This window comes from Oncorhynchus gorbuscha, unplaced genomic scaffold (genome assembly GCF_021184085.1).
Source record: "Oncorhynchus gorbuscha isolate QuinsamMale2020 ecotype Even-year unplaced genomic scaffold, OgorEven_v1.0 Un_scaffold_5105, whole genome shotgun sequence".
NCBI lineage: Eukaryota > Metazoa > Chordata > Actinopteri > Salmoniformes > Salmonidae > Oncorhynchus > Oncorhynchus gorbuscha.
In genome coordinates, this window is record NW_025748983.1 from 1 (window position 1) to 14,762 (window position 14,762).

At 44.5% G+C, this 14,762-nt stretch overlaps 1 protein-coding gene across 1 annotated transcript; it reads right to left on the minus strand.

The window, feature by feature from the left end:
• Nucleotides 1-321: 321 nt before the first annotated feature.
• Nucleotides 322-14,475, minus strand: LOC124028951 (cytosolic 5'-nucleotidase 1A-like; the record flags this gene model as incomplete). The annotated part of the gene is made up of 5 exons (XM_046340838.1): nucleotides 14,274-14,475; nucleotides 13,974-14,147; nucleotides 10,301-10,307; nucleotides 10,082-10,204; nucleotides 322-509 (listed from the first exon to the last, which is right to left on the minus strand). Coding segments are annotated over exons 1-5 (603 nt in total), but the record flags the coding sequence as incomplete, so codon positions are not given.
• Nucleotides 14,476-14,762: the final 287 nt, after the last annotated feature.

A 14,762-nucleotide genomic window follows, 5' to 3' on the forward strand; every position in this document is an offset into this window, starting at 1 on the left:
ATAACCCTTGTATACACTCTTATAAAAAAGGGTTACAAGGGGTTCTTTGGCTGTCCCCACAGGATTACCCTGTTTGGTTTGGGTAGAACCCTTTTGAGTTTCATGTAAAACCCTCTGTGGAAAGGGTTCTACCTGGAACCAAAAAGGGTTCATCAAACGGTTTCCTATGGGGGACAGCCAAATAACCCCTTTACATTGTAGATAACACATTTTTTCTAACAGTGTAGGAGACTCCAAATAAGGAAATCTGAAGAAAAAAACAATGTCAATCATTTACATAAAATGTAGGCATGTAGTACTTCAGAGTCCTCTCGTGATTACCTTTTTAAGAGGTATGTTCTCAAACTCCTGCTCGTGCTCAAAGAACTTATCCAGGCCACGTTGTTTCGCGATGATCTCCGACTCGTCAGAGAAGAGGACTGCGTCTCCGTCAAAAGCTACTTTCAGCTGTGTGTCGGACAGTTGGTTCTCCACATCTCCAGATGTAAACATGGTCGCTGCAGCAATGCCTGTTTATAAAATATTATTTGGGTTTTATACATTCTCATAACAAATAATCTCATAATCTTTAAATATGAATAATAGTTAATAATCTTTAAATATTTCTGTTCCAAAGAAACGTGTCCATAAACCAGAATGCACATTTTTTTGTTGCTGGAATTTATTTGTTGTTCGAAGCAGCAGTCCTTGTCCTAGGTATTGATTTGAATCTGGATTTGAATCTGGATTGGCCATTTCAGGCCTCAGATCAATCTAAGAGTATAATTATTGATTTTAAGATGACTCAAATGATCTCAAAATGTGAAAAACCTTGTTATATTCTTATTTATTGATTTAATTCTTACTAATAACCCCCATAAATAGTGTCTAGTGCAGGTTTTCCCAAACTGGGGTACACGTAATGCCGTCGGGGGTACGACAAATAAATATCTGATTCACAATTTTTAAAATTTAAATTTAAAAACAATTAGTAGCCTCGTTTCACTGGCAAAAATAAAATGAAACCATTTAGTGATCAGCGAAGTAACACAATGTCAAATACAGGTAGCCTAGTCAAATTAACATCCAATCACATTAACCCTTACTCTCTAACGGGAATTCCACTAACGGTCCGTATGTAGCCAAACATAGCTGCTGCTCATTCCGTTGACTTGAAAATGTATAAATGGTTAAAAAAAAGTAAGGCCCACGTCCATAGAGACACATACCAGCTCTACTGGTAGTACTGCTACTACCAGCAGTACTACACCTGTACCTGTCGACGACACAAGTTGTTCTGCTTCCACAAGCACATCCAATGCTAGCATCAGTAATTGTACATTTGTTATTAGCTCAGCTATTATGAACACTGACAGTTGTGAATCCGATGCAGCCGAAGAGCTACTGCCCCCTTGCCTGGGAAAGCACTGAACAACAGGACGTTGGACCATTGAGGAGGCGCTAATATGATGAGAACTACATTCATTTGTGGTTCACTTATATTGGGAGTAGTGCCTTTCCTCATCGACATTGTGTTATATGTGCAAAATTACTATGTCACAACTCGATGAATCCTTCACTCTTGCACAGACATTCAGAAACAAACATGCCAATTTGAAAAATAAGCAGCGGGAGTTTTTGGAGCAAGAATTAAGCAGCTCAGCGTTCAACACCAAAGTGCCCTCAAAGCTCAACACTAAGCTAAGGATCCTGGGTCTAAACACCTCCCTCTGCAACTGGATCCTGGACTTCTTGACGGGCGCCCCCAGGTGGTGAGGGTAGGTAGCAACACATCTGCCATGCTGATCCTAAACACTGGAACTCCCCAGGGGTGCGTGCTCAGTCCCCTCCTGTACTCCCTGTTCACCCACAACTGCATGGCCAGATACGACTCCGACACCATCATTAAGTTTGCAGACGACACAACAGTGGTAGGCCTGATCACCAACAATGACAAGACAGCCTATAGGGAGGAGGTCAGAGACCTGTCCGGGTGTTGCCAGAATAACACCCTATCCCTCAACGTAATCAAGACTAAGGAGATGATTGTGGACTACAGGAAAAGGAGGACCGAGCATGCCCCCATTCTCTTCAACGGGGCTGTAGTGGAGCAGGTTGAGAGCTTCAAGTTCCTTGGTGTCCAAATCAATAACAAACTAGAATGGTCCAAACACACCAAGACAGTCGTGATGAGGGCACGACAAAGCCTATTCCCCTCTAAGGAAACTAAAAAGATTTGGCATGAGTCCTGAGATCCTCAAAAGGTTCTGCTGCAATGTCGAGAGCATGGTTACATCACTGCCTATTACGGCAATTGCTCGGCCTCTGAACGCAAGGCACTACAGAGGGTAGTGCGTATGGCCCAGTACATCACTTGGGCTAAGCTGCCTGCCAACCAGGACCTCTACACCAGGCAGTGTCAGAGGAAGGCCCTAAAAAATGTCAAAGACCCCATCCACCCCAGTCATACACTGTTCTCTCTACTACCGCATGTCAGTGGTACCGGAGTGCCAAATCTAGGACAAAAATGCCATAAGACTCCTGAACAGGTAATCAAATGGCTACTCTGACTATTTGCATTGTGTGTCCCCACAATCCCTCTTTTTACGTTGCTGCTACTCTCTGTTTATCAGTCGTTTAGCTCAGTTACCTTAGCTTTCTTGGGAACAGGAACAATGGTGGCCCTCTTGAAGCATGTGGGAACAGCAGACTGGTATAGGGATTGATTGAATATGTCCGTAAACACACCGGCCAGCTGGTCTGCGCATGCTCTGAGGGCGCGGCTGGGGATGCCGTCTGGGCCTGCAGCCTTGCGAGGGTTAACACATTTAAATGTCTTACTCACCTCGGCTGCAGTGAAGGAGAGACCGCATGTTTTCGTTGCAGGCCGTGTCAGTGGCACTGTATTGTCCTCGAAGTGGGCAAAACATTTTGCCTGGGTCTGCCTGGGAGCAAGACATCCTGGTCCGTGACTGGGCTGGATTTCTTCTTGTAGTCCGTGATTGACTGTAGACCCTGCCACATGCCTCTTGTGTCTGAGCCGTTGAATTGAGATTCTACTTTGTCTCTGTACTGACGCTTAGCTTGTTTGATAGCCTTGCGGAGGGAATAGCTGCACTGTTTGTATTCAGTCATGTTGCCAGACACCTTGCCCTGATTAAAAGTGGTTCGCGCTTTCAGGTTCACGCGAATGCTGCCATCAATCCACGGTTTCTGGTTAGGGAATGTTTTAGTCGTTGCTATGGGAACGAATCAGCGTATTCATCAATATTGTTATCTGATGCAATACGACACATATCCCAGTCCACTTGATGGAAGCAGTCTTGGAGTGTGGAGTTAGCTTGGTCGGACCAGCGTTGGACAGACCTCAGCGTGGGAGCCTCTTGTTTTAGTTTCTGTCTGTAGGCAGGGATCAACAAAATGGAGTCGTGGTCAGCTTTTCCGAAAGGGGGCGGGGCAGGGCCTTATATGCGTCGCGGAAGTTAGAGTAAAAATGATCCAAGGTTTCTCTCTGTTCATCATATATGCATAGTCACTTTAACCAAATCTACATGTACATACTACCTCAATCCTCTACCCTGGGGCGGCAGGGTAGCCTAGTGGTTAGAGCGTTGGACTAGTAACCGGAAGGTTGCGAGTTCAAACCCCGAGCTGTCGTTCTGCCCCTGAACAGGCAGTTAACCCACTGTTCCCAGGCCGTCATTGAAAATAAGAATTTGTTCTTAACTGACTTGCCTGGTTAAATAAAGGTAAAATAAAATAAAAATCAGCCTGACTAACCGGTGTCTGTATGTAGCCTTGCTACTGTATACAGCCTCGCTACTGTATACAGCCTCACTACTGTATACAGCCTCGCTACTGTATACAGCCTCGCTACTGTATACAGCCTCACTACTGTATACAGCCTCACTACTGTATACAGCCTCGCTACTGTATACAGCCTCACTACTGTATACAGCCTCGCTACTGTATACAGCCTCGCTACTGTCATACTGTATACAGCCTCACTACTGTATACAGCCTCGCTACTGTATACAGCCTCACTGTATACACTGTATACAGCCTCACTACTGTATACAGCCTCACTACTGTATACAGCCTCGCTACTGTATACAGCCTCACTACTGTATACAGCCTCGCTACTGTATACAGCCTCGCTACTGTATACAGCCTCACTACTGTATACAGCCTCACTACTGTATACAGCCTCACTACTGTATACAGCCTCGCTACTGTATACAGCCTCACTACTGTATACAGCCTCACTACTGTATACAGCCTCACTACTGTATACAGCCTCACTACTGTATTCCTGAAACGGATGACACAAACAACTGGATTGGTTGCCTCCAGTCCACTTAATGATATCTGAAGAAGAGAGCCTCATTGAAATTGCAACAAGCGGTTCTGTGAAAATTTCATTGAAATCAAAAGCCACTGCCAGATTTCTGGATTGGGCTGCACTCAGAGTATCCTGCCTTGGCAAATAGCGCAGTTAAGACACTGATTCCCTTTGCAACCACGTACTGTACCAATGTGAGAGTGGATTCTCAGCCATCACTAAACTAAATACAGGCACAGACTGTGGGAAAAGACAGAGACTCTTTCCAATACAACCCAACATTGCAGAGTTATGTGCATCCTTTCAAGCACACCCTTCTCATTAACCTGTGGTGAATTATTCACAATTTTCAATGAACAAGTAAGGTTTTATATGTTAGATGGCTAAGTAAAGAGCTAAATGATTGATTATTATTATATTATTATTTGCGACCTGGTCCTAAAGAGCTCTTTGTCACCCCACGAGCCGGGTTGTGACAAACCCACACTCATTCTTATGTTTAATAAATATATCGTATAATGTGTGTGTGGCAGGCTTACAATGATGGCAAAAAAACATTTGAGAGTGTGCTGACCCTTGTGCTGTAGGGGGTACGCAGCTTGAGGGTAAATAAACACAAGTTCAACTGTAACACACACATACACAAACATATACACACACATATATACAGTTGAAGTCTGAAGTTTAGATACACCTCAGCCAAATACATTTAAACTCAGTTTCACAATTCCTGGCATTTAATCCAAGTAAAGCTTCCCTGTTTTAGGTCAGTTAGATCACCACTTTATTTTAAGAATATGAAATGTCAGTATAATAGTAGAGAGAATTATTTATTTCAGATTTTATTTCTTTCATCACATTCCCAGTGGGTCAGAAGTTTACATACACTCAATTTGTATTTAGTAACATTGCCTTTAAATTGTTTAACTTGGGTCAAACGTTTTGGGAGGCCTTCCACAAGCTTCAACAATAAGTTGGGTGAATTTTGGCCCATTCCTCCTGACAGAGCTCGTGTAACTGAATAAGGTTTGTAGGCCTCCTTGCTCGCACATGCTTTTTCATTTCTGCCCACAAATTTTCTATGGGATTGAGGTCAGGGCTTTGTGATGGCCTCTCCAATACCTTGACATTTTTGTCCTTAAGCCATTTTGCTTGGGGGTCATTGTTCATTTGGAAGACCCATTTGCAAACAAGCTTTAACTGATGTCTTGAGATGTTACTTCAATATATCCACATAATTTTCCTACCTCATGATGCCATCTATTTTACCAGTCCCTGCTGCAGCAAAGCACCCCCACAACATGATGCTGCCACCCCCGTGCTTCACGGTTGGGATGGTGTTCTTCAGCTTGGAAGCCTCCCCCTTTTTCCTCCAAACATAATGATGGTCATTATTGCAAACAGTTCTATTTTTTTTCATCAGACCAAAATACATTTCTCCAAAAAGTACAATCTTTGTCCCCATGTGCAGTTGCAAACCGTAGGCTGGCTTTTTTATGGCGGTTTTGGAGCAGTGGCTTCGTCCTTGCTGAGTGGCCTTTCAGGTTATGTTGATATAGGACTTGTTTTACTGTGGATATAGATACTTTTGTACCTTTTTCCTCCAGCATCTTCACAAGGTCCTTTGCTGTTGTTCTAGGATTGATTTGCACTTTTCGCACCAAAGTACGTTCATCTCTAGGAGACAGAACGCGTCTCCTTCCTGAGCGGTATGACAGCTGCGTGGTCCCATGGTATTTATACTTGCATACTGTTGTTTGTACAGATGAACGTGGTACCTTCAAGCATTTGGAAATTGCTCCCCAGAATGAAGCAGACTTGTGGAGGTCTACAATGTTTTTTTTCTGAGGTCTTGGCTAATTTATTTTGATTTTTCCATGATGTCAAGCAAATAGGCACTGAGTTTGAAGGTAGGCCTTGAAATACAGGCACACCTCCAATTGACTCAAATGATGGCAATTAGCCTATCAGAAACATCTAAAGCTATGACATCAGTTTCTGGAATTTTCCAAGCTGTTTAAAGGCACAGTCAACTTCTGACCCACTGGAATTGTGAAACAGTGAATTATAAGTGAAATAATCTGTCTGTAAACAATTGTTATAAAAATGACTTGTGTCATGCATAAAGTAGATGTCCCTCATACTTCTCAAAACTATAGTTTGATAAACAATACATTTATGGAGAGGTTGAAACTAACTAATGACTCCAACCTAAGTGTATGTAAACATCTGACTTCAACTGTGTGTGTGTGTGTGTGTGTGTGTGTGTGTGTGTGTGTGTGTGTGTGTGTGTGTGTGTGTGTGTGTGTGTGTGTGTGTGTGTGTGTGTGTGTGTGTGTGTGTGTGTGTGTGTGTGTGTACATACATATACACACACACACACACGTATGTAATTAAAATCCTCGATCACACTTGCAGGCCGTGTCATGGTGACATTGGCTAACTAATCTCATGCGTAAATACATGTCATCAGGTCTAAGTTGTTTCACGCCGAACTGCACATCTGCAGGATGTCAAATCAAAGCCACTCCTTCAATTTAAAGTAGGTTTTGACTCAAATTTAAATGTGTCATTTTCACAAAGTTAGGATAATAACACGTTCAACTACTTAAGACATTGGCTCCAATCTAGGATGTGCCTTAATGTACAACTAAGGAATAATTCTTCACTTCTCTCATTGACTTCTCAAACCCCGGCCTGAACTGTTTGGTCTGTTTTACAAGCTTTCCTGGAAGTGTCGTGATGTTGTACAAGGAGCTACAAGAGCTCAGGCTCATTGTAATGACTGGAATGGAATAAACGGATGGATAGCGTACACATCACACATGGAAACCACATGTTTGACTATGTTCCATTAATTCCATTCCAGCCATTACAATGAGTCACAACCTATTACAACAGCATCACCCATGCATTATATCTGTAGGCTATACTATAACGTACATTTAACATTTTACATTTAAGTCATTTAGCAGACGCTCTTATCCAGAGCGACTTACAAATTGGTGCATTCACCTTATGACATCCAGTGGAACAACCACTTTACAATAGTGCATCTAAATATTTTAAGGGGGGAGGGGGTGAGAAGGATTACTTTATCCTATCCTAGGTATTCCTTAAAGAGGTGGGGTTTCAGGTGTCTCCGGAAGGTGGTGATTGACTCCGCTGTCCTGGCGTCGTGAGGGAGTTTGTTCCACCATTGGGGAGCCAGAGCAGCGAACAGTTTTGACTGAGCTGAGCGGGAACTGTACTTCCTCAGTGGTAGGGAGGCGAGCAGGCCAGAGGTGGATGAACGCAGTGCCCTTATTTGGGTGTAGGGCCTGATCAGAGCCTGGAGGTACTGAGGTGCCGTTCCCCTCACAGCTCCGTAGGCAAGCACCATGGTCTTGTAGCGGATGCGAGCTTCAACTGGAAGCCAGTGGAGAGAGCGGAGGAGCGGGGTGACGTGAGAGAACTTGGGAAGGTTGAACACTAGACGGGCTGCGGCGTTCTGGATGAGTTGTAGGGGTTTAATGGCACAGGCAGGGAGCCCAGCCAACAGCGAGTTGCAGTAATCCAGACGGGAGATGACAAGTGCCTGGATTAGGACCTGCGCCGCTTCCTGTGTGAGGCAGGGTCGTACTCTGCGGATGTTGTAGAGCATGAACCTACAGGAACGGGCCACCGCCTTGATGTTAGTTGAGAACGACAGTTTGTTGTCCAGTATCACGCCAAGGTTCTTAGCGCTCTGGGAGGAGGACACAATGGAGTTGTCAACCGTGATGGCGAGATCATGGAACGGGCAGTCCTTCCCCGGGAGGAAGAGCAGCTCCGTCTTGCCGAAGTTCAGCTTGAGGTGGTGATCCGTCATCCACACTGATATGTCTGCCAGACATGCAGAGATGCGATTCGCCACCTGGTCATCAGAAGGGGGAAAGGAGAAGATTAATTGTGTGTCGTCTGCATAGCAATGATAGGAGAGACCATGTGAGGTTATGACAGAGCCAAGTGACTTGGTGTATAGTGAGAATAGGAGAGGGCCTAGAACAGAGCCCTGGGGGACACCAGTGGTGAGAGCGCGTGGTGAGGAGACAGATTCTCGCCACGCCACCTGGTAGGAGCGACCTGTCAGGTAGGACGCAATCCAAGCGTGGGCCGCGCCGGAGATGCCCAACTCGGAGAGGGTGGAGAGGAGAATCTGATGGTTCACAGTATCGAAGGCAGCCGATAGGTCTAGAAGGATGAGAGCAGAGGAGAGAGAGTTAGCTTTAGCGGTGCGGAGCGCCTCCGTGATACAGAGAAGAGCAGTCTCAGTTGAATGACTAGTCTTGAAACCTGACTGATTTGGATCAAGAAGGTCATTCTGAGAGAGATAGCGGGAGAGCTGACCAAGGACGGCACGTTCAAGAGTTTTGGAGAGAAAAGAAAGAAGGGATACTGGTCTGTAGTTGTTGACATCGGAGGGATCGAGTGTAGGTTTTTTCAGAAGGGGTGCAACTCTCGCTCTCTTGAAGACGGAAGGGACGTAGCCAGCGGTCAGGGATAAGTTGATGAGCGAGGTGAGGTAAGGGAGAAGGTCTCCGGAAATGGTCTGGAGAAGAGAGGAGGGGATAGGGTCGAGCGGGCAGGTTGTTGGGCGGCCGGCCGTCACAAGACGCGAGATTTCATCTGGAGAGAGAGGGGAGAAAGAGGTCAGAGCACAGGGTAGGGCAGTGTGAGCAGAACCAGCGGTGTTGTTTGACTTAGCAAACGAGGATCGGATGTCGTCGATCTTCTTTTCAAAATGGTTGACGAAGTCATCTGCAGAGAGGGAGGAGGGGGGAGGGGAGGAGGATTCAGGAGGGAGGAGAATGTGGCAAAGAGCTTCCTAGGGTTAGAGGCAGATGCTTGGAATTTAGAGTGGTAGAAAGTGGCTTTAGCAGCAGAGACAGAGGAGGAAAATGTAGAGAGGAGGGAGTGAAAGGATGCCAGGTCCGCAGGGAGGCGAGTTTTCCTCCATTTCCGCTCGGCCTTCCGGAGCCCTGTTCTGTGAGCTCGCATTGAGTCGTCAAGCCACGGAGCGGGGGGGAGGACCGAGCCGGCCTGGAAGATAGGGGACATAGAGAGTCAAAGGATGCAGAAAGGGAGGAGAGGAGGGTTGAGGAGGCAGAATCAGGAGATAGGTTGGAGAAGGTTTGAGCAGAGGGAAGAGATGATAGGATGGAAGAGGAGAGAGTAGCGGGGGAGAGAGAGCGAAGGTTGGGACGGCGCGATACCATCCGAGTAGGGGCAGTGTGGGAAGTGTTGGATGAGAGCGAGAGGGAAAAGATACAAGGTAGTGGTCGGAGACTTGGAGGGGAGTTGCAATGAGGTTAGTGGAAGAACAGCATCTAGTAAAGATGAGGTTGAGCGTATTGCCTGCCTTGTGAGTAGGGGGGGAAGGTGAGAGGGTGAGGTCAAAAGAGGAGAGGAGTGGAAAGAAGGAGGCAGAGAGGAATGAGTCAAAGGTAGACGTGGGGAGGTTAAAGTCGCCCAGAACTGTGAGAGGTGAGCCGTCCTCAGGAAAGGAGCTTATCAAGGCATCAAGCTCATTGATGAACTCTCCGAGGGGACCTGGAGGGCGATAAATGATAAGGATGTTAAGCTTGAAAGGGCTGGTAACTGTGACAGCATGAAATTCAAAGGAGGCGATAGACAGATGGGTAAGGGGAAATGTACATCTACAGTTGTTTACTTAGCACCATTGCTAAGCAACACCAGTTAAATCTCTAGAGGCTAAAAAACAGTGTCATCAACACCTACCCTCCTCAATGGCCTCAGTGACTTTCTCTCCATCCTTGGAGAGGTACAGGTTGGTCATGTAGGCCTTCAGATATCCAATGGGGCTTTTCCCTCCAGTCATACAGAATCTCTCAATGGTTAAATCTGTCAGACAAAACAACAAAAACATTATCACCGTATAGAAATGTGATGTAAAGTCATCAGGATGGTGGCCAAAGATGGCCACTACATATCAAGAACAAGAGGCCTAAACAATAAAAACAACATATTTGGTCAAAGGAGCAGCATTAAAGCTGCAATATGTAACTTTTTGGTGACCCAACCAAATGCACATATAAATACGAGTTATAGATCTTTCCTTCTCATTGAAAGCAAGTCTAACAAGCGGTAGAAATCTTCTATTTGTATGCTTCCTGTTAAGTACATTTTTTTCATCTTTTACATTCGGTTTTGTATACCAGGTGAAAATACAATATTTTTGTTTATGGAAAATGTATTTCACAGCAGTTTAGATACAATGACTGACTGTTTGTTTCAAATTGTTTCGAATTTTAGCAACAAGAAAATGACAGAGCGATTTCTGCATATTGTACCTTTTAAATTCGATGTCCAATCATTCAATGGACCCCGAGAAAGAGACTGGTTTGTACTAGACTAGACCAACTACAACCTGGCTGGTTTGTATTAGACTAGACCAACTACAACCTGGCTGGTTTGTATTAGACCAACTACAACCTGGCTGGTTTGTATTAGACCAACTACAACCTGGCTGGTTTGTACTAGACTAGACCAACTACAACCTGTCTGGTTTGTATTAGACCAACTACAACCTGGCTGGTTTGTATTAGACCAACTATAACCTGGCTGGTTTGTATTAGACCAACTATAACCTGGCTGGTTTGTACTAGACTAGACCAACTATAACCTGGCTGGTTTGTATTAGACCAACTACAACCTGGCTGGTTTGTATTAGACCAACTATAACCTGGCTGGTTTGTATTAGACCAACTATAACCTGGCTGGTTTGTACTAGACTAGACCAACTATAACCTGGCTGGTTTGTATTAGACCAACTACAACCTGGCTGGTTTGTACTAGACTAGACCAACTACAGCCTGGCTGGTTTGTATTAGACCAACTACAACCTGGCTGGTTTGTACTAGACTAGACCAACTACAGCCTGGCTGGTTTGTATTAGACCAACTACAACCTGGCTGGTTTGTACTAGACTAGACCAACTACAGCCTGGCTGGTTTGTATTAGACCAACTACAACCTGGCTGGTTTGTACTAGACTAGACCAACTACAGCCTGGCTGGTTTGTATTAGACCAGACCAACTACAGCCTGGCTGGTTTGTATTAGACCAACTACAACCTGGCTGGTTTGTATTAGACCAACTACAACCTGGCTGGTTTGTATTAGACCAACTACAACCTGGCTGGTTTGTACTAGACTAGACCAACTACAGCCTGGCTGGTTTGTATTAGACCAACTACAACCTGGCTGGTTTGTATTAGACCAACTATAACCTGACTGGTTTGTACTAGACTAGATCAACTACAACCTGACTGGTTTGTACTAGACTAGACCAACTACAACCTGGATGGTTTGTATTAGACTAGACCAACTATAACCTGACTGGTTTGTACTAGACCAACTACAACCTGACTGGTTTGTACTAGACTAAACCAACTACAACATGGCTGGTTTGTATTAGACCAACTACAACCTGGCTGGTTTGTACTAGACTAGACCAACTACAACCTGGCTGGTTTGTACTAGACTAGACCAACTACAACCTGGCTGGTTTGTATTAGACTAGACCAACTACAACCTGGCTGGTTTGTACTAGACTAGACCAACTACAACCTGGCTGGTGTGTATTAGACTAGACCAACTATAACCTGACTGGTTGGTACTAGACTAGACCAACTATAACCTGGCTGGTGTGTATTAGACTAGACCAACTACAACCTGGCTGGTTTGTATTAGACTAGACCAACTATAACCTGACTGGTTGGTACTAGACTAGACCAACTATAACCTGGCTGGTGTGTATTAGACTAGACCAACTACAACCTGGCTGGTTTGTATTAGACTAGACCAACTATAACCTGACTGGTTGGTACTAGACTAGACCAACTACAACCTGGCTGGTGTGTATTAGACTAGACCAACTATAACCTGACTGGTTTGTACTAGACTAGACCAACTACAACCTGGCTGATGTGTACTAGACTAGACCAACTACAACCTGACTGGTTTGTACTAGACTAGACCAACTACAACCTGACTGGTTTGTACTAGACTAGACCAACTACAACCTGGCTGATTTGTATTAGACCAGCTACAACCTGGCTGGTTTGTATTAGACTAGACCAACTACAACCTGACTGGTTTGTACTAGACTAGACCGACTATAACCTGGCTGGTTTGTACTAGACTAGACTGACTATAACCTGGCTGGTTTGTACTAGACTAGACCAACTACAACCTGGCTGGTTTGTATTAGACCAACTACAACCTGACTGGTTTGTACTAGACTAGACCAACTACAACCTGGCCGGTTTGTATTAGACCAACTACAACCTGGCTGGTTTGTACTAGACTAGACCGACTACAACCTGGCCGGTTTGTATTAGACCAACTACAACCTGGCTGGTTTGTACTAGACTAGACCGACTACAACCTGGCCGGTTTGTATTAGACCAACTACAACCTGACTGGTTTGTACTAGACTAGACCGACTACAACCTGGCCGGTTTGTATTAGACTAGACCAACTACAACCTGGCTGGTTTGTACTAGACTAGACCAACTACAACCTGGCTGGTTTGTACTAGACTAGACCAACTACAACCTGGCCGGTTTGTATTAGACCAACTACAACCTGACTGGTTTGTACTAGACTAGACCGACTACAACCTGGCCGGTTTGTATTAGACTAGACCAACTACAACCTGGCTGGTTTGTATTAGACCAACTACAACCTGACTGGTTTGTACTAGACTAGACCGACTACAACCTGGCCGGTTTGTATTAGACTAGACCAACTACAACCTGGCTGGTTTGTACTAGACTAGACCAACTACAACCTGGCTGGTGTGTATTAGACTAGACCAACTACAACCTGGCTGGTGTGTATTAGACTAGACCAACTACAACCTGGCTGGTGTGTACTAGACTAGACCAACTACAACCTGGCTGGTTTGTACTAGACTAGACCAACTACAACCTGGCTGGTGTGTATTAGACTAGACCAACTACAACCTGGCTGGTTTGTACTAGACTAGACCAACTACAACCTGGCTGGTGTGTACTAGACTAGACCAACTACAACCTGGCTGGTGTGTATTAGACTGAAAGCCACGGCTCCAATAAGCCATGCATCCAATCTGATAGACAGGCACCTCTACAATATATTATCAAAAAGGCTCAACATTTAATACCTCCCATCACAAAAATATTCCTTTTCAAACCTTTACACAAGGGTTCCTCGAAGGAACTTTTCAGAGGGGTTCCTCAAGGAAAACTTTTTCAACTGGAAAGGTTCTGTAGGTGTGGCAACCCTAAAAGTTCTTCCAGGCACCTTTACTACTAAGAGTGTAGAACAGTTTAAATAGGGAAAAACAAGAATATTCTGCCAAAGTGTCATTTATGCATTCATGTATAGAGGGTGTGCATAATTGTGGGAAACAATATTGCCTATTGTAATTCTGAGCAAAACACTATTCTAGATGCATTACACAAATTCCATCTAGGCCTAAAGACATTGGCATCATATTGAATGAAGTTTCCTTTTCACCCACAATACAGAATTTATATGTTGTAGTGCAACCCCACCCTCTTATACTCCCATATACAGACATGCAAGTAAGCCAAATCTTTAGTTAATTCAATCCCTCTAATATACCTTCACAAGGGGAAACGCAACACCTGGCATGAGTGGCTCATTCTCGTGCTCCTGTTGATTCATGTAGGCCATGTACTTCTCGACTCCCTCTTCCTCATAGATCTTCCGTTCCTCATCCATGTTGAAAAGTGTTCGAGAGGAGACGGCGATTGTCACGGCATTCTGGGGTTTGGGCTATTTGGAAAACAAGATTATAAAGCAAAAGTTTTTGTCAAATAAATTAGCAATATTGTATACGTGAAGATATAGATGTTATAGGCAAAAGGCAAACAGCTGCATATGCAAAAGTGTATCACTTACGGGTTTAAGTTTCTTTGTTTTTAAACTGTCAGAACAGACTTTTGATGCTGTCCCGTCCTTTTCCTCTCCAGCGTTAGTGTCTGCTGGATCGGTAGGTTTGATTTCACTCATATTTGGCCTGGGATGGAAAAGTTTTAGGTCTGGTAGATCCGTAACATTGATTCCAAATGTAGATGGACAGACCAAGCGATGACAAGTCTAAGGAAATGTTTGGATGGGGCGAGTCTAACTGTGTTGTTCAACATCCTCTTATATAAGATCTGATATGTCATATAACTTGCAAACACTCATGGGATAGGCTAAAGGTCGCTTTGACTATCACTGTTCAAAAATGCAACTCCTTTGCCAGTTGACTTCACCTATATTGTGGTCTGTCTAACACGTTCTGACAGAGCTCAGAATGTGTTATCGGACAGCTATATATACAAGCATTTCGCTACACTTGCATTAACATCTGCTAACCATGTGTATGTGACAAATACATTTTGA